The sequence below is a fragment of the Pinus tabuliformis genome, chromosome 8, assembly GCF_031772625.1.
Source record: "Pinus tabuliformis cultivar Carrire ecotype Pingquan chromosome 8, CPIR1, whole genome shotgun sequence".
Taxonomy (NCBI): Eukaryota; Viridiplantae; Streptophyta; class Pinopsida; order Pinales; family Pinaceae; genus Pinus; species Pinus tabuliformis.
This window is the reverse complement of record NC_142294.1, coordinates 1,804,893,947-1,804,918,601: the sequence shown is the minus strand read 5'-3', so window position 1 is coordinate 1,804,918,601 and position 24,655 is coordinate 1,804,893,947. Positions and strand designations below refer to the sequence as shown.

The 24,655-nt window shown below is 36.2% G+C and overlaps 1 protein-coding gene across 1 annotated transcript; it reads right to left on the bottom strand.

Annotated features, from left to right (window-relative positions):
- Positions 1-505: 505 nt before the first annotated feature.
- Positions 506-1,711, bottom strand: LOC149243451 (uncharacterized). The gene has a single exon (XM_089371216.1). It carries the CDS (start codon positions 1,709-1,711, stop codon positions 506-508), a length of 1,206 nt encoding a protein of 401 aa, XP_089227342.1.
- Positions 1,712-24,655: the final 22,944 nt, after the last annotated feature.

Here is a 24,655-nt window from a genome sequence, read left to right as displayed (position 1 = left end):
GCCTAAACGACCATTACACTTTCCAATAATAACTAAAGCACTCTTTCCTCTTAAGGAATGTTTGCCTTGATGGGAAGTTCTACATTTATGCTGATCATTCCTTCTTGAAGAGAGCATCCAATATTTGCCAATCTGTCTGCGTCTTTGTTTAATCCTCTAAGAATGTGGCATATTTGAGCCGAATGGAGATCTTTCAGCATTCTGTTTACTTTGCAAGCTGTTTGTTCAGTGTCGGATCCTTGAGACTTTTCTTTTTTACCATTGTTTTTATCAGCAATTCTGAATCGCCTATGATTAGGATTTCCTTTGGATTTTCTTTTTTGTCAATTTGGCAAGCTTTCCAGAGACTAAGAATTTCAGCTCGATTGTTTGTTTTTAGTCCCAGGCCCCAGCTGAATTCGTCTTTTTCCCCATTTCGGTAGAATATCACACCTTCTACTCCTAACCTCCCTGGGTTGCCTTTTGAGGCTCCATCAAAGAAAATGGTGCATTTGTCCTGGGATTTTCACCACTTTTGGAAGTTGTCCTCAGATTCACGGATCTGCCATCTTTCCTTGTGGATTGGGCGCTTAATTGTTGGATGTCTATCTTTTCCTGTGGAGTCTTCCAACCACGCTCTTTCTTCACTTCTTAGGGAGTTGCCTTCCTTTGCTGTATAGTGATTGAGAGTTTCTAAGAGGAGCTTCTTTGTGTGTTCCGCCACTTTCAATGCTGACATCTCAATGTTATTGAAAATAATCTCGTTCCGGGCTGGCCAGATTTTCCAGCAAACATATTTAGGAGCAACTGTGCATACTTTGTGCCAAATTGATTTGCTGACAATACGGTGGGGATAGCTGGCATTCCAGGATGTAAACATGGAGGCTATCGTGCTTTTAGTAGGGGGGTTCACATTTAGTCCGGAGAAGAAAATGGACCATACCTCCTTCGCGAAATCACACACTATGAACATATGATTTGCAGTTTCCAGTTCTCTTTTGCAGAGGGCGCATCTATGTGGCCCTGCTATGCTCCTTTTGCACAAGTTTTCTCCCGTAAGAATTTTGTTGTGAAATAATGTCCAAAAAAAGAAGTTGATTTTAGGGATGCTGAAGCTGTCCCAAATCTGCTTCCACACAATTCCCTGGTATGGTGAGTCTTGTTTGCTTTGCAATTGATAATATCCTTGGCTTGTTGCGTACACTCCGTTCTTGCCCCAGCCCCAAACGTCTTCATCATCGATGTGAACTGGAGAAAAATCAAAGATTGCTTCGATGAGGACAGCCAAATGATTTTTTAATTGTTCTGGAATTCTGGGTAAATTCCATCTCTGCCAGTTGCCATTGCTGTCCCATTCTGATAAATCCTCGATTTTCCTGATGCATTTTACTCGGAGCCAGTCTTTGATCTCATCGATCTCCATTTTTTCGATGAGAGGCCGGTGTCCCATTTTACAGTCTTTCCATAAATTGGTTTTTTTCCCATTGCCAGGAATGCGGTATAAATGGCTTCTCAAGGACTCTATGCCTTTGCTGCACAATTTCCAGGCCTGCGTGCCTTTTGGATGCTTCTCCAGCTTGTAAGTCATGATGATCCGATTCTTGAGGTATTTCTTTTTGAAGATCTGGCTTACTGGATGGTTGGGCTCAGCGCAGAGCTGCCATAGCAATTTGCAACCTAGAGCCAAGTTTGCATGCACGGGATCACGGATTTGGAGGCCTCCTTCCGCCATCGGTCTTTTCACTGTTTCCCAGCAGACTAGGTGAAATCAATTGTTGTTCCCTCGCTCACCGTTCCACAGAAAGTTGCATATATATCTAGAAATTTGATATGAAATGGATTTAGGTGCCATCATCAGTGAAGCTTGAAATGTGGGCAGAGCCGAGAGGACAGATTTGATTAAGGTGAGTTTGCCGCCTGTAGATAACCAAAAACATCCCCACACTGCTATCTTCTTCTTGAATTTTGAGATTACTTCCTCCCACAGGTGATTTCTATTGGAGCCCAGCGTTATTGGAAGTCCCAAGTATTTGATTCTTTCCCATTCTGTGTGCCATGTGTATCCCAGGTCTTCTGCGATTTTCCCAATTGAGTGTTGGTCTGTATTCCAACCATAGACCGCGCTTTTATTTTCACTAACCAATGCGCCCGTGATGCTACAGAATTTCTGTAATATGGTTCTGAAGGCTGTTGCTATTCTTGAAGAGGCCCCCCCCAGCAAGAGCGAGTCATCAGCGAATAGTGCATGGTTCACTGGTTCTATGCCTTTCTCGATTCTGATCCCTGGTATACTGCCTTTTTGTTTTTCCATAGTCAGCTTTCTACTTAAAGAATCTGCCATCAGGATGTAGAGAAAGGGTGAAAGGGGACAACCCTGTCTCAAGCCCCTGGTGGCTGGGAAGAAATTTGCAGGTATGCAATTTATCATTGGTGCTATCTATATCTTCTCCAGGCAGGCTTTGATTAAGTTGATGAAGTCCTAGTTGAAACCAAAAGATGATAGAACCCTGTACAAAAAAGATCTATTAACTCTATCAAAGGCATTACACATATCCATTTTGATTAGCATACCTTGTTCTTTTCGCATCTGACTGGAATGCAGAGCTTCCTGAACTTGGGTGACGTTATCCAAGATGCGTTGCCCTTTCACAAAACCACCTTGAGCAGGAGAAATTAATTTTTGAAGTAGTGGTTTGATTCTATTTGCCAACAACTTGGCCAGTATCTTGTAGGATGAGTTACATAATGAGATAGGTCTGTATCTATCGAATGAACCTGGGTTTGCTTCCTTTGGAATTAGGGTGAGAAAAGTAGAGTTTATGCCGCCTCTGACCTTTTCCTTCCTCATGAAACCCTGAACCATTCTCAGGAGATCAGATTTGATTATCTCCCAGCATAATCTATAAAAGTGAATTGAAAATCCATCGGGCCCGGGAGCTTTATCTGGCTCCATGGACCAGACTATGTTTGATATTTCTTCTTCTGAGACTGGTCTTAGAAGGGTTTCATTGTCATCTGAACTAACTAGCTGGGGAATGTTTGTGAGGAATTCTTCTATGTCCTCCTCGCTCCCATCTTTTCCAGCACTGAGAAGGTTTTGGAAATGCTTAACGGCGGCCTCCTTTATTTGTTCAAATCCTCTGCATACATGTCCACTGGATGTAGTAATTTCTGCAATGTGATTTCGCGAGAGCCGAGCCCTGTATTGTCTATGGAAATATGTAGTGTTTCTGTCCCCTGCTTTGAGCCACAAGCTGCGGGACTTTAATCGCCAGTATTCTTCCTCATTTCTAAAGGAGTTGTATGCTTTCCTTTGGGCGTATTTTTCTTTGTCTAGGTCCATGGTTGAAATGTCTTTCTCTTCCAGTCCAAATTGGAGTTCTTCCAATTGTTTTGTTGCTTCTTTCCTTTGGCTGGTGGGAGTGCTGGCGACTTTCTTTATCCATTCTTTAAGTGCCTTCTTGGTGTTCTTCATTTTTTGCTCCCATACAAAGCTTGGGGAGCCTAAGAAATTTGTTTTCCATGCTATTTGTACAGTTTCAAGAAACCCCTCTCTTTCGGCCCATAGAGGGCTGAATCTGAATGGGAAGGGACCGAGATCTTCTTCCTCCTTTATGCGCAGGAGGATTGGCTTATGGTCCGAAGTTACTTTAGGAAGGATCCTGGAGAAAACTATTCTGTTGTCCATCATGATTGAGCTGTTGGTGAGGAATCTGTCTAGCCTTGCTGAAATGTGATGTTCCCCTGTTCTATTATTTGTCCAAGTGTATGCTCCTTTCACCGGCTTAAAGTCTACTAAGTCCCATAACTGGATGAGATTTTCCACAGTGGAGAGGAAGGCATCTCTTGTAGAGGATCCGCCTCGCTTTTCTTTAGGATCTAGAATTATATTCAGATCTCCTCCTATGACAATATTCGTGGGGCTGCAATGCTCTAAGTAATCTGATAGGGTCTTCCAGCACTCTTTTTTTTCCTCATAATGCACCGAGATGCACATGTTGAACAAGTCTAGTTTAGCTTTACTTTCTGTGTGCCATAACTCTATATATATCCAATGTTGGGACTCGTAAAATATGCCAAGAGTGAATTAGTTCCTAGACCAGAATGTGCCTATTCCTCCAGTCGAGCCTCTTGCACTGATTACCTTCCCCAAATCAAATTTCCATTTGGTATTGCTGGTGTTAAGAAGAATCTCCCCTTCTATTTTGGTCTCTTGGAGCATGAGTATGTCTATGGGTTCCATTTTCATTAAATCTTTGATGGCCTCTGCCTTAGTGGGATTTCCCAAACCCCTGCAGTTCCAAGAGACCAGATTCATCATTTACAGCTTGTTGGTGTGGGAACTCCTCCCTTGGGGGCCCTTGGTCTGGTATTCCTTCCAAGTGTCATTTCAATAGTAGCTTGACTTTTGAGGGTTTTTTTCCTTTCTGATTCTTCTTCCCTAGCTTCCTTGTTTGATCTCCTTCCTACTCGCTTGGATGGCCTTTCAAAGGTCTCATCATCCGAGGAGCCAACATTTTCTATCTTCTTCTTCTTCTGTTTTATTATGTCCGCATATGAAGGGGAATAGTTATTACTTGGGTTCAGATTTGATGTGTTACCTGGAGCTTGAAAGTCGTTGTTGTTTAGCTGGGGAGGATCTTCTTGTTCTGTCTCCAGAGGCTCTAAGGGAGGTGTGAGAGATTCGAAGGGGTTTTTGTCCTCCACTGCGCTAGTGACTTCCTTGTTCCCGGCATTTTGGTGACTTTCAATTTCTTGCCCTGATTTATTCCCTGTCTCCTTGCCTTTGTTTTTGTTGTTCTGCCTGTTGTTTGTTGCTTTCTTTACTTGCTTCCATTGTTCTCCTTTTTCTCTCTATGTAGTTTCCTCGTTTTTCTTCTTACAGTATCTTGCGAAGTGTCCGTATTCGTGGCAATATCGACATTTGAAGGGAAGCTGCTCATAGTCGAGCTCTTGGATATGCGTCCAGTCTGCCACCGAGAGCTTATTGGCTTCAAGAAGCCCGATTTCTAGGTTTACCTCTACGCAGATTCTCGCACAGGAGTATTGATCCTTCCTTGGCCCCTGGTCTATATATCTGCCGAGAGCATTTCCGATGGATTGCAGCGAGTTCTGACTCCAGCAATGGAGGGGGGGGTGAGGAAGGCGCACCCAGACTGGCACCGCCGTGGGCACGTCTTGAGCTGGATCGAAGTCGAGGGACCATTTATTCAAATATAGTCCTTGAGGGCCCATAAAATATGGCCCGTTTCTGAAAATCAGGCTTCTATCTTCTGCATTTTCGAACACGAACACAAAAAGACCCTTTCCCACGAAATAACTTTTTATTCCTTCTTTGACCAGGGGGGTCTAGTTGCGCTTTACCCAATCTTCAACGGCTTTCGGGGAGGGCCATAACCCTGTGAACTGGCCGATTAGTCCTCTTTCAGGGAGATTCGATGCTGATATGCAAGTGTCTTCCACTGGAAAAGACACCGTTGGAATACTTCCTAGTTTCTTGATGAACCTGAGCTGAGGTCCAGAAGGCTGACGTTTTCTTGAGGCTGCAACAAGAGACCTAAACACTTCCAGTTCACGAGGAGGTGGAGGAGGGTCTTCGGAACCGTTGCCATGTTCCATGGAAAAGGAGGTCACCTTTAAGGAGGGAATCAACCCGTGCTAGGCCGTAAATGGAGCCCCCATGCTAGGGCACTGTAGCCTCCAGCAGAACCGCGGCCACTACCAGCCAGCACCGCACGAGAAAGGGTTAAGCACTGCCGCGTTTGCCTGATGCGAACCCTAGAGGAGTTGCAGAGCTCGATCAAGAATCTAGTTTGTCGCATCTATCTCCTAGAAGAGGCTACAATTTTAATGGATAAAGGATTTCAGAGTTATATAATAATTGCCGAATTCTCAATTTTGTAATTATTTCCTGAAAATTTTATACTTTGAAAAGTCAAAAAACCATAGAATGACTAGAGATAATGATAACAAGCCAATTATGTGTTACCTGACATTATTTATACTAAAAGACATCTATATGTACATATGAATATTTACATATTTACATCAGAATAGATGTTCCTTTAAGTAAAGATTTTTTTGAGAATTAGCCCATTAACAGGAAGAGCATCCCTCTCTTTGTAAATCTTGTAAAATAAAAGTTGATGGGCCTAATTGCTTAACAATTTGAAATGGTCCAAGCCACAATTTTTGAAATTTAGTATGCTTTCCTTTTTCTTCATGTGTCTGGTTCCATTTCAGGATTAAGTCTCCAACTTGAATCTTTTTTTCTTATCAACTAAGCTTGCATCAAAGGAAGATTTTACTAGTTATTAATGGTGGGCATGTATTTGTTTGGATTTGCCCCTTTCTTTTTCTAATTTAAGTATTTGCTATATCCTTAATTGCAGCGAAGAAGAAGGTTTTTCTTCGATAAATTCTATAAGGGTTGATAAGGGGAGGGACTAGATTCGGAGGAAGTATAACCTCTTTCCCATATACTAGATTAAAAGGAGAAGTACCTATGGAGGCATTCTTAGTTATTCTATTAGCCCATAGTGCAAAAATCAAGTATTTATGCCAATTCTTTTGGTTTTGATCAACAGTTCGTTTAATAATCCTAATGAGTTTTTTATTAGTTGATTCTGCTAAACCATTTCCTTGAGGATAGTAATTAAAAGAGTATTTAAGTTTAAATCCTCTTTTTAAAGAAAATCCAGTCATGATATTTCCCAAAAAGTATGAGGCATTATCAAAAATTAGTGCATTAGGTAAACTAAACCTGGTCATAATAAGTTGATCAATGAATTCAGTAAAATTGTCAGAGTTGGCTACCTTAAGTGGTATCACTTCTACCCATTTTGTGAAATAATTTGTAGCAGTAAGGATGAACTTATGTTGCTTAGAAGAATGAGGAACAATATCACCAATAATATCCAATCCCCATTGTTCAAAGGGTTGTTCAATGTTGACTAGTTGAAGAGGTAAGGCCGGTTTTCTTTGTCTTCCTGCAGCAGTTTGGCAAATTTTACATTTTCTCACATAGGCATGTTTATCCTTAAAAGGATTTTGCCAGTGGCATCCGGCATGCAGGGATTTGTGAGCAGTGGTGTCTCCTCCAAAGTGTCCACTAGCTGGTCCATTATGTAATTCTTGCAAAACCCTTTGTGCTTCAGATTTTTCTAAGCATCTTAATAAAATTGAACCATATTTTTTTTTCTAAATAACACATTATCAACATGGTAAATTTTAGGGGCGAATTATAGCCCAAAGGTGAAAATTGAGGGTTTTTACATTTTAAGAGGGTGAATTTTTTATTAAAAACCCTTTTCATATAGTTAGCCCCAATTTTATTTAAAAAATAATTAATCTTTTGATTTTAGCCCAAAATAAAAAAAGGGCGGATAAACTAACAGAACCTTCATTTGGCCCAATTCTCTAGTTTTGGGAAATCGTATTCCCTCAAAATCGCCGAATTTTGATATTTGCCCCTAGTTTGGGAGATTAAAATGATTTAATACCTTACATTGGGCACACTTTTTTTTAATATCATGGGCCAATACTACATGCCCAACAACCATCTTTCATTTCACAATCAAAATATTTATAAATATTTTATTTGAATTTAATTTTATAACATTTTTTAATTAAATCTAAAAGCAAAAATATTATAATTACTTTTAAGATATATCTAAATCCCTTATCACATTCATAATATATGAGATATAAATAACAGTTATAAATTAAGATCCATTTTACCCTATAAGTCAGTCTAATAATTTTGTAACCATATTTAAACTTTATTAATAAGCACATAAAAATTTAATACTTATAATATAACAATTTTTTTAACCATGGATATTCACCCCCACTTTACCATGGACATTATTAAGTTGTGAACATGCTTTGTTACAATGCCACGGGCCAATACCATGACTTATCAATACCACATGCCCAAAAACCATCTCTCATTTTACAATCAAAATATTTTATAGTTGTTGTTTTTTTCTTTTTTCTTTTTTTTAAACATTTTTGGTATGGAAGAGATATTGTAATGTCATGTTATGTTATCTAAACATTATGACTCAATCAAATTAAAAAAATTGATTAATTAATTAATTAATTAAAAATTAAAATATTTTGACTCAATGAAATTACATAAAAATAGAAATTACATTAAAAAAATAAAATTAATAATTATAATAATTAATAATTAAACAAACCTAGATCCATTTTAACTTTGGATCTATCTAGAGATTTGATAATTAATAACCCTATGTTAAAATGAAAAGTCTACATTATTATTTTATGTAAAAATTTTAGGTTATTATTTTTTTTAATCAATTTTTGTTGAGTAAAGGTAAATTTGAAATAAAAATAAAAATAACTCTATGTAAAAATGAAAATTCTACATTATTATTTTTTTATTATATCAAGAGATATTGTTTTGTCCATTACTGGTTTTTGAGCTCAAGGTTTATAAGAACCCATGGTATTCATGTGGAATATAGTCTATTTAAAGGGGGGAATTATACTATCCTAAATCCATCTTCTCATTCTCCCTCTTTCTCTCTCTCTCCCTCAGTTTTGATTCACATTTCACATTAGCCTTAATTGTCGATCTCTCAAGATTTGTCGATCTCTCAAGCTTAGAGAGGGATGGATCTTGGCTCATGTATATCTAAAGAGAGGTATGCTATGAATTCTTAAAGTAGTATACTTGGATTTACAAAATGTAATATTTTTTTTACATAGGGATTTCTTAAAGTAGTATACTTGGATTTGCAAAATGTAATATTTTTTTTACATAGGGTTATCGTTTACTTTTGATTATGGTCTTGTCTATTAAGTGCCCATATTCTGGTTTTGATGAGTTTTGATTATGGTTTTGATCAAGTGCAACGTCTATGACCCTTTCTTATTAAGTGTCTATATTCTAGTTTTGAGCAGGTGAAGCGTCTATGACCCTTGTCTATTAAGTGCCCATATTCTAGCTATCATTTGGGAGGTTTTTTTTATTGCATCCAAGGATGTTGTCTTGTTCTGTGAAGTTACCAGTGGTTTTTGAGCTCCAGGTTTATGAGAACCCATGGTATTTCCCAAGATATTCATGTGGAATATAGTATTTTTAAAGGGGGAATTAAACTAGCCTAGATACATCTTCTCCCTCTTCATCTTCCTATGCGTCGAAACCATCGGTTTTGATTCTCATTTCCCACTCGCTAGGTTTTGATTCTCATAAACTAGCCTAGATCCATCTTCTCCCTCTTCCTCTAGGTGGCCCTCGAAACCCTTGGTTTTGATTCTCATTTCCCACTCACTAGGTTTTGATTCTCATTTCCCATTCACCTTAACTAAGGATGAATCTAGGTTGGTGTGTAACAAAAGAGAGGTATATTGTGAATTCTTAAAGTAGTATACTCTGATTTGCAAAATGTAAGGTTTTTTTACATAGGCATATATTTTATTGGATTTGCAAAATGTAAGGTTTTTTTATATAGGGATATGGTTTACTTTTGATTATGGTTTTGATCAGGTGAAGCATCTATGACCCTTGCCTATTAAGTGCCCATATTATACATATCACTTGGGAGGTTTGCATAGGTTGATCATGATTGTGAAATCCTATTCCAAAACAAAGACATCTATCCACTTAATTAATCTTTTTTTTTTTTTTCTAAATTTAAAAAAAAAAAAAAATCAATAATAAAAATATCAATTATGAGGCTGAAAAAAGCTAGAAGCACTAGTAGTTAATGGGAGATTTTAGGTTTTCTAATATCATGAGAAAAATGTTTTTTTTGTTGCTTTGTATTTTATAGTTTGTGTACAGTAAAATATGGTATATTAATGACTTAATCACTTTCTATCTTGATGGTTAATTTTTTTAAATTCATTTAAATTATAATTAATCAACTCGATATAAAAATTATTGATGAGACAATATTATATAAGGGGAAAGTGATTTGATAATTATAATTACAAGTTGTCCAAATTTGTGAGTGAATGATTATCTTCACTTTCAATTTCTGAATTGAGATATAATTAAATTTGTAATGGTTTATTTATATAATCATCACTCAAACATGATATTTTTCCACAAGGAGGTCACTCACAAAACATAATAAAAAGTATATATATTATTTAATTCCAAAACTAAAGAGGTCATTTCAAGTTACAAGGGTTTGTCTAATTTATATATATATATATATATATGAAAATTAACCATCATGCAATATAATATTATGTTGACTCCGTTAAATTAAAACATAATTTTTTTTTTTTTTCTAAATAAGACTATACTATTATTCACATTAAAAGTGTAAAATTACAACATAGTGAGCATAATGAGCCAGCTGGCCTGAAAGGAAGGCCGCTTGAAACAGCAAGTGTCCAGAACACAGATGTTGGACAAGACTTTGTTTTGCAGTCCCACGCAGGGGATCCAGAGGAACACAAACAGCAAAAAAACACAGCAGAAACAAAAGATTGACCTCGACACAATAGCAGAAACTAAGATCGACACATTTGACAAAAAAGCCCTCTCAACTGGGCCGCAAAACCTGTTAAGAAGCTGCAAAGCTTGATTAAACATCCAGTATCTCCTCCACGATCCTGCACCACCCCCCGTCAGCCAGGTCCTGAGCTTGGGTCGCCTCATTTTCGTGCGTGACCGGAGGAACAGGCGTCATTGTAGTGTCATTGACAATGCTGGCCAGCGGTTCCATCTCTCGCGGAGAGCCTGCAATTGGCATCGGAGCACTGGATTCGCCCTCTTCTTGGGCTTCCTCTAGAAAGAGGACTGAAACATGTGCAGTGATCCGTGGGCGATTAAGGGAACAGTTGAAGGTGAAGATTGTTGAGCCGAAGGAGGGCGAAGACGAGGAGCCTGGGGAGCTGGGTTCGAGAAATTGGCTGGGCCTCAGAATGCTCCCTCTTCCGCTGCGAGAGTGTGGGTACTGACTCGAGGCGGCATCACCGGAGGAAGGGCGAGAAGGAGCGCCCCGCGCGGTGCCTCTGCGGCTGAGCATCCTTTGGCGGAGCCGAGGCATGACAGCACCGTGAATGTTTACAGAACAAACCACAGGAGAGGTGTAACGCAGACCAAACACACAGGCCTGCCGACGGGTGCCCAAAGCCACAGCGGGGGACGGTGAAGTAGAGCCAGAGCCCAACCACCACGGAGACTTCGCACTAGCAGCAACCGTAACCATCCAACACAACACAGAAACAGCAGAGTGTAACCATGGTGGAAACTGGTTAATAAGCATTTTCCCCTGCCTTAACTATGGTATTCATGGGAGCTGAGAGCCGATAACAGTCAGCGCGTGCGAGGAGGGACGACGCATTAATGTTAACCTCAAGCATTCCCTTACACCCTGTTAAACCCACCTGCGTATGATCCTCCCTCCACATGGCTTTCGGTCTTCTGTAAAAGGCTGGCAGGTGGCGTCTCGGCTCCGCCCACTCCAGTCCCATCGCAATGAATGTAACGCTAAACACCTGCATCTAGGGAATTAAAACATAAATTATTATTTTAATATGATAACTATAATTATTATTTTATATGTGTCCTTAGAGGTATCCTAAAGTGTTGTTAGATTCTAGCTAGTTCATTTTTTATCATGTTAAGGAAACAATCATAGTACCTAAGGTGACCATGTATATTCATTTTAAAATTTAAATATTTTGTAATAATTTTTGTCAATATAGACAATTTTAAAACTGAAATTCACTAAGAAAAATCATAACAACAATTATCTACTAATCTCTCTCAAAACTACATCTCTCCCTAGACTTTTGTAATTAATATACATTTAAAAAATAAATATTCAAAACTGAAAACTAAATCTCTCCTTAGTTTCAAATGTTATATAAAATCTTTTTTAATTAGTACATATTTAAAAACTAAATATTCAAAACTTATTTTTATTCACATCGAGCCAAGTTTTCCAATGATGGTCTAAAATCCAAAACCCTAGTAGAAAAAATATTCCTTGCCACATGATAGGCTTCTTTGCACTCAGAATGTTGCGAGGATGATACTAAGATGTAAAAATTGGCAATTCAAAAAATAATGTAAGATAAAGAATAAATAAGTTAATTATATTATAATTTTTTTGAGTTGAATTGCAAGCCGCAACCCTCGAAATTTAACAAAACATTACTTAAATCATGATCAGGCTATTTACCTACTCGCAAATAGTAAAATCTCATCTTCCTTCTTATCTCTTGTGAATATATGTAGGGCTCTACATTTTAAGGACGTCGCTTTGAAATGTTGAGCATTTTTGCAGGGTAGAAACCTCTTCTTTGACTGATGCGAGGGGTTCTGACTTATTTTTGGCTAGGGCTTTGCGTTTTGGGCTTTCATCTTGATACATAAAATTCCAAGGGAGACGCAGGCTTATTATCATTGTTTTGCTTAGCCGCATGAGTTTTAAGGCTGATTTCTATTGCAAAACTTTATGCGCTATAACCTTTTGTGTTGATTTTCACCATGCAGATTTTATTAATATGTTCTTTTAGTATGTAATGTTGGAATTTTTTATGCTTTTTAGTACTAAAAAGTTTTTGGTTTGGGAATATTTTCGATATAGTTGGGGCATACTTAATGATGGACATGGCTATACTTGTACAATTTGTTACAACAAAAAAATGGGAGAATTCTATCTCCAATACTCATATTTGTTCATCTCCATCTAAAGATAGGTAGGATGAGTAAAAAACATTTCACAAAATCCATGTTCTAACATTGCTACTTGGCAACTATTTTACAAACTAATTATATAACAAGATACATAGATAAATCATTCCTAATTTTTCAATAGGCCTCAAAGGAAGTACCCAAACTCAACAAGCAAGGATTGTAATCCCAATGCTTTGTTCCATTTAAATTCTTGTTCTCACATTTCTTTCCCAAATTTCCTCCCTCTCATGACTGGCATAGAGCTTAATGTTTGTTTAGCTACACTTGCATAAGTGAGAGTTCTAATGTCTACCTTTGTTACCCCTAGGCTGAGGGAACATCTTCCCTCACTATCTCTAATCATTGTTCCTCCCATGGATTATTAGTTTGTTGTTTCACCATTTTTCCCTTGTATTTCTTCTCAATTTTTCCATTTTCACCTTTTTATTTTTTGCACTTATCTTCTTCATGTCAATTTTCTAAGGACTTATTATGGCTCATTCCCACTTCTCACTCATATATTTATATTCCAATACATGAGAAATATATTTATATTCCATATGAGTAATATACATATTTCAGTCCTCGAGGGATTTCATAGAAAACAAGGCTCATAGTCATTACAAGAAATACTCATTATGAGTCCAACACATTGTCACATGTAGGATTTCTCCCTACCACCTGCGCTAAACCTAATTGACTTTCCATGAGAAAAATCTTTTTATTCCATATAAGGAATATAATTATAAGGAACATAATTGTTTTGGTTCTTGATGGATTGATTAGAAAGGCTTCAAGCCATTACAAGAAATACTCATTATGAACTTTGTTAGCCGTTTAAAAAGTCTTTTATATTCAGTGAAATATTCTCCAAGATCTTACAAGATTTTATAATCCAATGAAAGATTCGCCATGATTTTACAAGATAATATAATTTGGTGAGAGATTCGCCAAAAAAATTATATATACATATTTTATTATTGATAAAATCGCCTTCCATTTTTCCTATGTATCATGGGGATTCACCCATTTATTATAAATATAAATTTAGGGGGGTTCTTAAAATTTTCCCTGATTATCAATGAGTTCATATTGATTGGATTTCATCCTTAAAGCCATTTTTCTCTTGTAATTGAGTTCAGGTGGAGCATAACAATTCTTTAGATAAAAAACTGAAATCAACGTATTGAGATTCAGTATCGGTAAGGCATACCTTAGATATCTGAACAGTGTTCCATGAGTCTTCATCAATGGATATGTTAGAAGCTCTATTAATTAGTCTACAAAAACCTTGACCTCTAACAATTTTAGCAGGTTCGATTTCAATGTCATATTCTTGCAGAGCAGTGATCCAATTTGCCCTTTTTTCTCCCAACTCTTTTTGAACAAGCAATTGTCTTACTGTTGGGAATGGGACAATTACTTTAGTATGAGTTTTCAAAAGAAAAGGTATAAAATGTTTGATGGACTTGAAGACTGCAAAGGCTTGTTTCTCCACTTCTGAACAATTGAGTTATGCCCTTTGTAAGTTCAAGCTAAAGAATGAGATATGTGCCTCTATTTTTTTTTTATCATTGATTTGTGTTAGAACTGCAACATAAGATAGTTCATAAGCAAAAGTATACAAAATGAACTGATCAGAAAAATTGGGAGTTATTAAAGAGGGAGCATCGATAATGGCTTGTTTGATTAACTCGAAGGATTCCCTTTCATTATGTCCCCATTTAAAAACTGAATTTTTCTTGATCATGGCTTGCAGAGGCAAAACAATTTGAGAAAAATTCGGAATAAATCTTTTAACAAACTTAATATGTCCTAAGAAATATTGCATTGATTATTTTTTATGACACAAAGGGATCTCAGAAATTGTATTGATTTTATCAGGATCTATGCAAATTTCTTCCTTACATACAATAAACCCTAGAAGTTTTCCTTCACTAATAGAAAAGTACGACTTCTTGGGATTTAATGAGATTATGTATCTTATGCACCTTTCAAGAATCTGTTTTAAATCACGATAATGATTGTTCTTTTTCTTGGAATATATGGTAATATCATCCAAGTAAACAACAACAATTTTATTTATCGAACCTCTAAAGGCAATGTCCATAGCTCGTTGAAAGTTTGCTCCTACATTTATTAATCCAAAAGGCATTCTTTGAAGTGCATAACTTCCCGATTTAGTTCTGAAAGCAGTTTTCAACCTGTCATCTGGATGTACAAGGATTTGGTTATACCCAAAGAATCCATATAAGAGGGACATAAGTTCAGAACCAGCTACTGATGGTAAGATTTGTTCCATGGGAGAAAGTGGAAAATTGTCTTTCTCACATGCTTTATTTAAATTTCTAAAGCCGATGCAAATGTGAATATCACCATTCTTTTTCCTGACAGGTACCAGATTTGAAACCCATTTAGAATGCCTAACTGGAAAAATGATTTTGGCTTTAAGGAGTTTGTTCAGTTCACTTTTGATTTGATTTTCTAAATTCGGATGAATCTGTTATGCAACCAGCTCACAAAATAGAAGAAAAGATAGATCAACGCCTTCAAAATTAGCGTATTCGAGGGGGAAACCACCTTTACATTACACAAATGAACAATTATTGGATGATATAAATGACAAGACATGCTTTCTATATATAGCAGTCTAAGGGATCATAATAAAATCAAAGCTGACATAACATAATAATGTAAGGGCACAAAAATAACAATAGTGGGATTCTATGGGGCTCAATAATAACAATATGGGGGCTACATAGGCACAACGATATAATAAGGGGGTTGCACTAATAACAATAAGGGGTTACACTAGTAGTATAGGGACCTAACATGCCCCTCTCCTTAAAAAAGTGTTGTCCTCAATGCTTGAGTAGTTATGGATGCTTCTGTATAAAATTATCGTCCTTCCATGTGGAACCTTCAGTGAGTAAGTTCTTCCACTTTATGAGATAATCTAAAATTGATCGATTTTGTAGTTGTCGAGTTCTTGTTTCCGTGACTGCTCCAGGTTCCAATATGAATTTTGTTTCCTTGTCAAGTTCCGACAATATTATTTGAACTAGGAGCTTCTCACCTATAACTTTCTTTAAGCATGAAACATGGAAAACGAAGTGCACTTGGGAAGATGCAGGAAGCTCCAATTTGTATGCCATAATACCAATCTTTTGTACGGACCATAATACTATGGCGATAGTTTATTATCCTTCTTAGCTTTCTTGAGGGACATTTTTTTGTATGGTTGTAGTCCTATAAATATCCAGTCACCTACATCAAAACTTCTTTCGTTGAGATGTTGATCTGCATGTTGTTTCATTCTATTTTGCGCCAAAGTGAGGTTATCCTTTAAGAGTTTGAGAACTTGTTGTTGATGCTTGATGTGATCCTCCACTGGTTGAACCTTAGACTTTTCTTTTAAAAATGATGTGATGGACGGTGGATGATATCCATAAAGTGCCATAAATGGGGTCATTTTTGTTGCAGTATGGAAGGAAGTGTTATACCACCATTCAGCCAGAGGAAACCACTTGACCTGTTGTGTTTGTTTATCAAATACAAAGCAACAAAGATATCCTTCCAAACATTTGTTCATTATCACAGTTTTCCCATCAGATTCAGGATGATAAGATGAGCTATGAGCTAACTGAGTACCCAAATATTCCATCTCTTGTACTCCAAAGAAACAATTGGAGCTTTTTGCATATAATTATTTCTCCTCCAATAGTTTGAGCACCTTGTCAACATGTTGAACATGATCCTTCCAAGACTTGATGTAGATTAGTATATTATCAAAAAATACTAACATAAATTTTCTAAGTAAGGGTTTGAAAATGGAATTCATCAAACCTTGAAATGTGGAAGGTGCATTGGTAAGGCCAAAAGGCATTACCAAAAATTCATAATGACCCTCATGAGTTCTAAATGTTGTTTTTGGAATGTATTCAATCTTCATTCTGATTTGATGATATCCTGAACGAAGATCCAACTTGGTGAAGTAAATTGCTCCATGTAATTCATCCAATAATTCATCAATGACAGGAATGGGAAATTTATCTTTAATAGTAAGCTTGTTGATATCCCTATAATCTGGACACATGTGCCATGATCCATCCTTCTTGTGTACCAATACCACTAGAGCAGAGAAAGAAATTTAACTAGGTTGAATGATACCAACCTCTAACATTTCTACAACCATATGTTCAATTTCACTCTTTTGGGCATATGGATATCTGTAAGGCCTGATGTTTGGGGGAACACTTCCTGGAATCAAATGAATAACATGATCATGATCACGAATAGGTGGGAGGCCTTTGGAAGTCTCAAAGACCTTGGAATGATTGTCTAGAACTTTTTGGAGATTTGGAGAAATAGATGATTTCAATGTGGGTACCTCTATTGAACATAATTGTGAAATTTTTCCTCCTTGTTATTTCTTTAGAAGCTTTGTCATCCTGTTAGAGCTGATTATCTTTCCCAGTTTCCTTGCAATGCCACTTAATTCAACCTCCTTTCCTTACCAAAAAAATTCAAGAAAAGTTCTTGAAAATTAAAAGCTATCGTACCCAAAAATTGTAGCCATCGAAATCCTAGTACAACATCCGCACCGCCATTGGAATGGAAAGCATTGGACTATTCAAGACATATTTTCCCATGGACAGCTTGATATTATGGCACTTTCCAAAGAAATTTATGGTTCCTCCATTTTCAACCATTACTTGACACTCTGGTGATGGATATAGGAAGCAATTCAATTCCTTGGCTATCTTACAATGAATAAAATTATGGGTACTACTCGAATCAATCAACAAATTTGTTACTTTTTTCTTCTTGATATGTCCTTTTATCTTGAGAGTTTGAGGAGTGGTAATTCATGTCAATGCATTACAAGATATGGTCATATTCATTTCTTCTTTCTCTGGGATTGGTTCATGGTGTATATCCTCTTCTTTTGACGTTTTTTGTTCCTTTTCTTGCTCCTCTTCCCCATCTATGTAAATTAATTTCTTCTCAGCACACTTATGACCTTTAGTGGTTTTTCTATCACAATTGTAACAAAGCCCTTTTGCTCTTTTTTCTTCCAATTGTTGTGGTATCAACCTTGTAGGTGGTGAAAGGGTAGGAGAAACTACACTTCCATATTTATAGTTACGAGTGGTAGGCTTGCTTGTTGCCATAATTTTTCTTTCAATTTTTCTTGCCAACTTGTATGCCTTCTCCAATGAATTAGGTTCCCAAAGGTAAACCTCATGTTGAAAGTTATCCTTTAAATTCCATATGAAGACATCAATCCTTTGCTTCTCTGTATCATTTAACCTTATATTCAATTTTTGGAAGTCATCAATGTGCTCTACAATGAACCCTTTTGTTTGAGATTTATCAATTGGCTAAAGAAGGTGTTTCTCTGTGTATCCTCATAATGTGCTATCATTTCCTCTGTGAAAATTGACTAAGTGACAAGTGTCTTAAGAGAAAAAATCCCTTTATACCATAAAAATTGATTTGGTTCTAACTATAAAGATGCAATACGTACCTTCTGTAACAGTTGCACATCATGTAGATCAAAATATTTCTCCATTTGTAGTATCCATGTTATGGGATCTTTGCCATCAAACTTCCTCATATCGATATTTGGAATATGGTGGGTCTTCAATCTAATTTTAGATTCTATGAAATCATGATTAACATTTATATTTTTCTCATCATGAGTTTTCTCTACTACCTTTTCTTCATTAGTAGGCCTTTCTTATAGCAACTTTGTCCCACCTAATTCCTTCAAACCTTCCATGTCTTTCTTTAAATATTCCATGTCTTTCTTCAAATATGCTTCCCTACCATCGATATTAGCTTCCATGGCACATATAAAACTATTTATCTTAGCTTCGATCGCATTCTTCATATCCTCCATCCAATTTTGCTTACTAGGTGTTTCTATTTTCTTGATTTGAGTCATTTTTTTCTTGCTTTTAGCAGCTCAATATTGAATCTGTTATATCTCTGAAATTTTAGATCTCCAAGGTCTGAAATTGCGACCTACAACAACCTTCCGTGTCCTCTTTCTAATGCCACCAGTCTGATCGAAATTGGATTCTCCAATAAAGAGTTATGCCCAATATCCCAAGATGACCTGCTATATACTTTTTCAATATAAAGAACTTGTACGAAGTGCCACATATTAATGTTTTAACCTTCGAACTTGAAAACAATACACAGAAAATTACAGTTCATCATATTTATGTTGCTTACGCAATTTCAATCTAGCGCTCAGAGAGAAAGTTATGACGATTTTCCCTAGGTCACCTGTTTGGGATGTAATTCGGGAGCCTGTAGAAATCATGAATGTCTTGGATTGTATCTCTGAAAATATAGCAAAACAAGATCTAAAATTCGGGCCCGAGCTTCACCACCATTTCGGCTCAAACGGGTTTTAATTTTAGAGTTTGAACCTTCGTAGAAAAAAAAATATAGCGAAAATTCCACAATGACCTATTTGATGTAGAAATTTTGTAGAATTTTTCCTACAAATCAGCTAGCTTTGAAACCATGTAGAACTTTTTCCACAAATCAGCTAGCTCTGATACCATGTAGAAATTTCCCACATGTATATCAACCTGGTAATGCAATGTACTAAAGCAAAACACTTGATCTACTTCTACAAACAATTTAGCGGAAGCTTAATCAACCATGAGCAACATCAATAAGAACACATATAACTGATAAGAAGGAATCAATCACACATAACACAAAATATATCACTAGGGAAAGCACCAGCATAAAACCCCAACAATGTATTATCAATCAAGTGGAAATCCTCTTCAACATACAAAAAGAATCAACTCAATAGCTATCTTGCTATCTCTGTACTCTGATGGTCTTCAATCAGAAGATGAAAATCATGGACTACCTAGGCCTCAATATATAGGCCACAAGTCCTCCAATCTCCTATAATAGATCCTTCTCCATGCAAAGAATACTTACTAGAAATATCCAAGCATCTGATAATACACTGTCCCACATCTGATCTCAACTGGGTCTCTGACAGAACTAACATACAACAATTATCCATGAGTGAATTCTTAGTCATCTAAAATAATAGTTGTCACATGCATGCAAACATTAACAAATTATATTTTATTATTTTAACAACTTGTTAAAATAATCTAACTGGACTTGACTAGTTAGAACTAAGTCAACTGATTCTCTCATTATAGAACTCATACTTATTCCCTCAATCAGTGGAGGAAATTAATGATAAATTCGTGAATCAGTGGGACAACTCATGTGCATGCACACAAAGACTTCAAATTCGAATTTCCTTAACTAATTAACTCAACTAAATTAATTAATTAATATTTCCAACTGCTGTTAAGACCAAAATTAATTTTACTTCCTATAGACATGGAAAATTTTACGGGCGAATGTTTGCCCTTAGGCGAAATTAAGGGGTTTTAAATTTTTAGTGGGCAAATATTTTGTATCATAGTACATTTTTACAAATCGTCTCAAATAGCCCAAAGGGAGAGGGTAAAAAAGGTAATTTAGCCCTTGAAATTAGGAGTTACAACCTTCCATTCGCCCTAATTTTCAAGAATAGGTTTTATTTAAGTGAATCCTATGGGCCAAATACCATATTTATAAAAGAGGTATGGTAAATTAATAAAAATATAAATAAATGAGAGGTATGGTAAATAAATAAAACATTTTTTATATTTACTCCATAAGTCACCTTATATACATGCAAGGGTGTAAACAAATAAAAATATAAAAAAAAGTGGAGGTATGGTAAATAAATAAAACATTTTTTATACTTACTCAAAAAGTATGGTAAATAAATAAAAATATAAATAAACTAGACGTATGGTAAATAAATAAAACCTCTTTTTATATTTAGTCTGTAACCCTCTTTCTATTTATGAAGGCTCAAAAAAGAGGTTTTATTTAAGTGAATCCTATGGGCCAAATACCATATTTGTAAAAGAGGTATGGTAAATTAATAAAAATATAAATAAACGAAAGGTATGGTAAACAAATAAAACATTTTTTTATATTTACTCCATAAATCACCTTATATTTACAAACACTCAAAAAATGCGTTATATTTAGGTGAAACCTATGGGCAAAATACTATGGGCCAAATTCCATGGGCTACATTATTATTAATACCATGCAAAAAAACATTATTAACCCTAATATTAGTATTAATAAAAATAAAAATGGCACATGGTATTGATCCATTGTATTCATGTGGAATGTAGCCTATTAAAATGGGGGAATTAAACCAGCATAGATCCATCTTTACTCTGGATCTACTAAGCCCCAAGAGGGATCAAATATCGTGATATGCAAACTAGCATAGAGTGAAAAAATATTTGATCCCTCTCGGGGCTTGGTGGATCAAGAGTAAAAATGGATGTTGCAATTTAATGTATGTTAGGCATTTTAACTTGGTTAAAATAAAAAATAAAATAAAAATCAATTATTAATTTTATAAATTACTAATAGTAATTTTTAAGCTCTAGGTTTATGATAACCCATGGTAATACCATGGTATTCATGTGATCATAGACTATTTAAAGGGGAAATTCTATCATCTTAGATCCATCTTAATTCTAGGTCTACCAAGTGCTCAGAGGGATAAATAGATTTCATCCCCCTAAGAGTGGTAGATGTGGAGTTAAGATGGATATAGGTTGGTTTTTATGATAATGAAGATATTAAATAGACTTAGGAAATTATATTGTAAAAACATCTTAAGGTGAATGGTTAAAGCTGCATTTAGTCACTTCACAAAATTTAGTAAAAAATACTAATATCTCCATTAATATTGATTTTTAACTTTTTCTGATTTAACAAAAAAAATTCAAAACAATGAAACCTTATCACTCTTTCCGCATCACCCTCACAAAAGATTTCTCACCATTTTTCAAACATTCTCAATATGATATCTTCATGAAAAAGTTTAGGTATTGATGTTGGATTAGTTGTTTGAAAAATAAGCTGGTTTGTACAACCTTTCATCTTCTGTACTATTCTTAGTTTGTCTGTAGGGGTTGGAGCCACTGCACCATATTTTCCTAAAAGGTGGAGATTGTTCACCAAAAAGGAAATTAATCTACATGTTACAACGCTGTTAAAAAATGCGAAACCTATGAGGGTAGTGAATTATGCTAATAAGCAATTTAGATTGGGAGAGACGTAATTAAATTTTATTATTTAATTGAATATTTCCAATTAAAATAATAATAAATCTACATTTAAATATTCATATATTGATTGGAAGGATTCTCACAATGGTCACTTCTTTCAATTAGATCCCCTTCAAGCCTTTGGGATACCTAATACTTTCTTATATAATATAGTTGGGGCTTGCTACTTGTTGGCGTGTTGGGGTAAACAAACTTGATGTGTTTTTTTTTTATCTCGCAGTTGAAGTCTATGGAATAAGAAAGAAATTTGATAACTTGAAAAAAGTGGTAGCTTGAGAAAAGTTGTAGAGAAAAGATTAATCTCTCCTACCTTGACAGAACTCGTTGTCAATATCAACACCTACAAGAACTTTGTTGTGGAATATTATCAAAACTAATAGAAGGATATGAAAGAGTGTATTGTAAGAACCTTGACAAACACGACCACTGAAACTTGGAACATTGTTTGTAGGAAGAGAAAATTATGTTTCTTTTTTCCAAACATGTATGTTAGTATATTACAGTTTAATGAATATGTTTTCTTATTATCATATATGGTTTCATATTTTAACAAAACATTCGCCAAGACTTCACAATGTTTTATTATTCAGTAAAAGATTTGCCAAGATCTTACAAGATTTTATAATTCAGTGAAAGATTCTTCATCACTGTACAAGATAATATAATCTGGTGAGAGATTCGCCAAAAAAATTATATATACATATTATATTATTGATAAAATCGCCTCCCATTTTTCCTATGTATCATGGGGATTAGCCCATTTATTATACATATAAATTTAGGGTGGTTTTTAAAATTATCCCTGCCTATAGATAGACTAGGGACTGTTATAAATAGGAAGGGACCCAGAAATGTTATTTTTAGAAATTTCTATTTTTAGCAGTTTCACCTCTCACCCAATGTGGCCAATGACCTCACTGGCCAAACTGCTATTTTTAGACATGCTATTTTTAGCACATTCTAAATTTAACATTTCTTGTTGCACATTTTTCAACACTCCCTCTCAACAAGAAAGGCTTTCTCTTGAACCCGATCCTGTAACTCTGGAATGTTTTGCATGCAACACATCTACCCGGTCCACTTGCTCCAACAACACTTGGAACAAAAACACTCCCAACTGACCACTCTGTTGGGCTAGGAACATACTCTGATGCTGAAGCTCTACCTGCTGCTGACAAGTGCTCCCTCTCTGACATCTGCGCTACTGCAACATCTCCATGCATCTCGCACCATTGCACACCTCTCTGTGCCACCTAGCACTGTGCAAAACACTTGTGCCTTTTGCCTTGCTGCAGCCTGCTAGCTATGCGCTGTCTTGGGATTCCATGCACTGTCGCTCTCTCTGCCGCTCCATCTGCATTTGTCTCTACCCAATCAGTCAGTTCTTTCTACTCCACATCAGGGCTCCTGTAGCAAGGTCTCATCCAAGAGGTTGGGTACCTCAAGGATCTTGTCCCTCATCCATGGGACGATCACTCCACATCGCCCCACCTCCTACCTGGAGGTATGGCTGCATGTGATCCCTCTGCCCACCTGGCTCGAAGTTTCCCCCTACTAGAGGTCTCTGCATGAGTATATGTCTCTACTCGATCTCCTCTCAGCTTCCCCTGTTGTGGCTGCTCCACAACCTCTTGAAGCTGTTGCACCAATCGTGGCTCCTCCACAATCGTCTGAGACTTCTTCTTGCACTGCATGTTGAGAGGTATATACTCCTCCTCTTAACCACCAAGTCTCTAACCTTTGCCTTGTTCCTCAAGGCTTTGCATGCATCTTGTACCTCAAGTGCATACAGGTTCTTGGCTAGCATACCAATCTATTTCCACTTTCCCGTCATCACGAAATTTTCTAGAAAAAGAGCTGATTTTAAATCAGCGATATCTCCCTCATCCGAACTCCGATTTAGCTGATTTTTTTTTTTTTGGTATTTTTCTGCAAGGAATCCAAATATGCTATTTATTTTTGAAAATTTTGTACATAAATTTTCAGATCTGCTCTGCAAACTCTCGGCCCAAAACTCAAAACTTTGAAATCTCCTCTTAGTATATTGTTCTTGCTTGATCACCTGTGCTTCGATACCATGTAGAACTTTTTCTACAAATCAGCTAGCTCTGATACCATGTAGAAATTTCCCACATGTAGATCAACCTGGTAATGCAATGTACTAAAGCAAAACACTTGATCTACTTCTACAAACAATTTAGCGAAAGCTTAATCAACCATGAGCAACATCAATAAGAACACATATAACTGATAAGAATGAATCAATCACACATAACACAAAATATATCACTGGGGAAAGCACCAGCATAAAACCCCAACATTGTATTATCAATCAAGTGGAAATCCTCTTCAACATACAAAAAGAATCAGCTCAATAGCTATCCTGCTCTCTCTCTGTACTCTGATGGTCTTCAATCAGAAGATGAAAATCATGGACTACCTAGGCCTCAATATATAGGCCATAAGTCCTCCAATATCCTATAATAGATCCTTCTCCATGCAAGGAATACTTACTAGAAATATCCAAGCATCTGATAGTACATTGTCCCACATCTAATTTCAACTCGGTCTCTGACAGAACTAACATGCAACATTTATCCATGAGTGAATTCTAAGTTATCTAAAATAATAGTTGTCACATGCATGCAAACATTAACAAACTATATTTTATTATTTTAACAACTTGTTAAAATAATCTAACTGGACTTGACTAGTTAGAACTAAGTCAACTGATTCTCTCATTATAGAACTCATACTTATTCCCTCAATCAGTGGAGGAAATTAAGGATAAATTCCTCAATCG

What these genes read in the sequence shown, in the direction of transcription:
- LOC149243451 (XM_089371216.1), bottom strand. Translation starts at nt 1,711, where the DNA reads ATGGCGGAAGGAGGCCTCCAAATCCGTGATCCCGTGCATGCAAACTTG.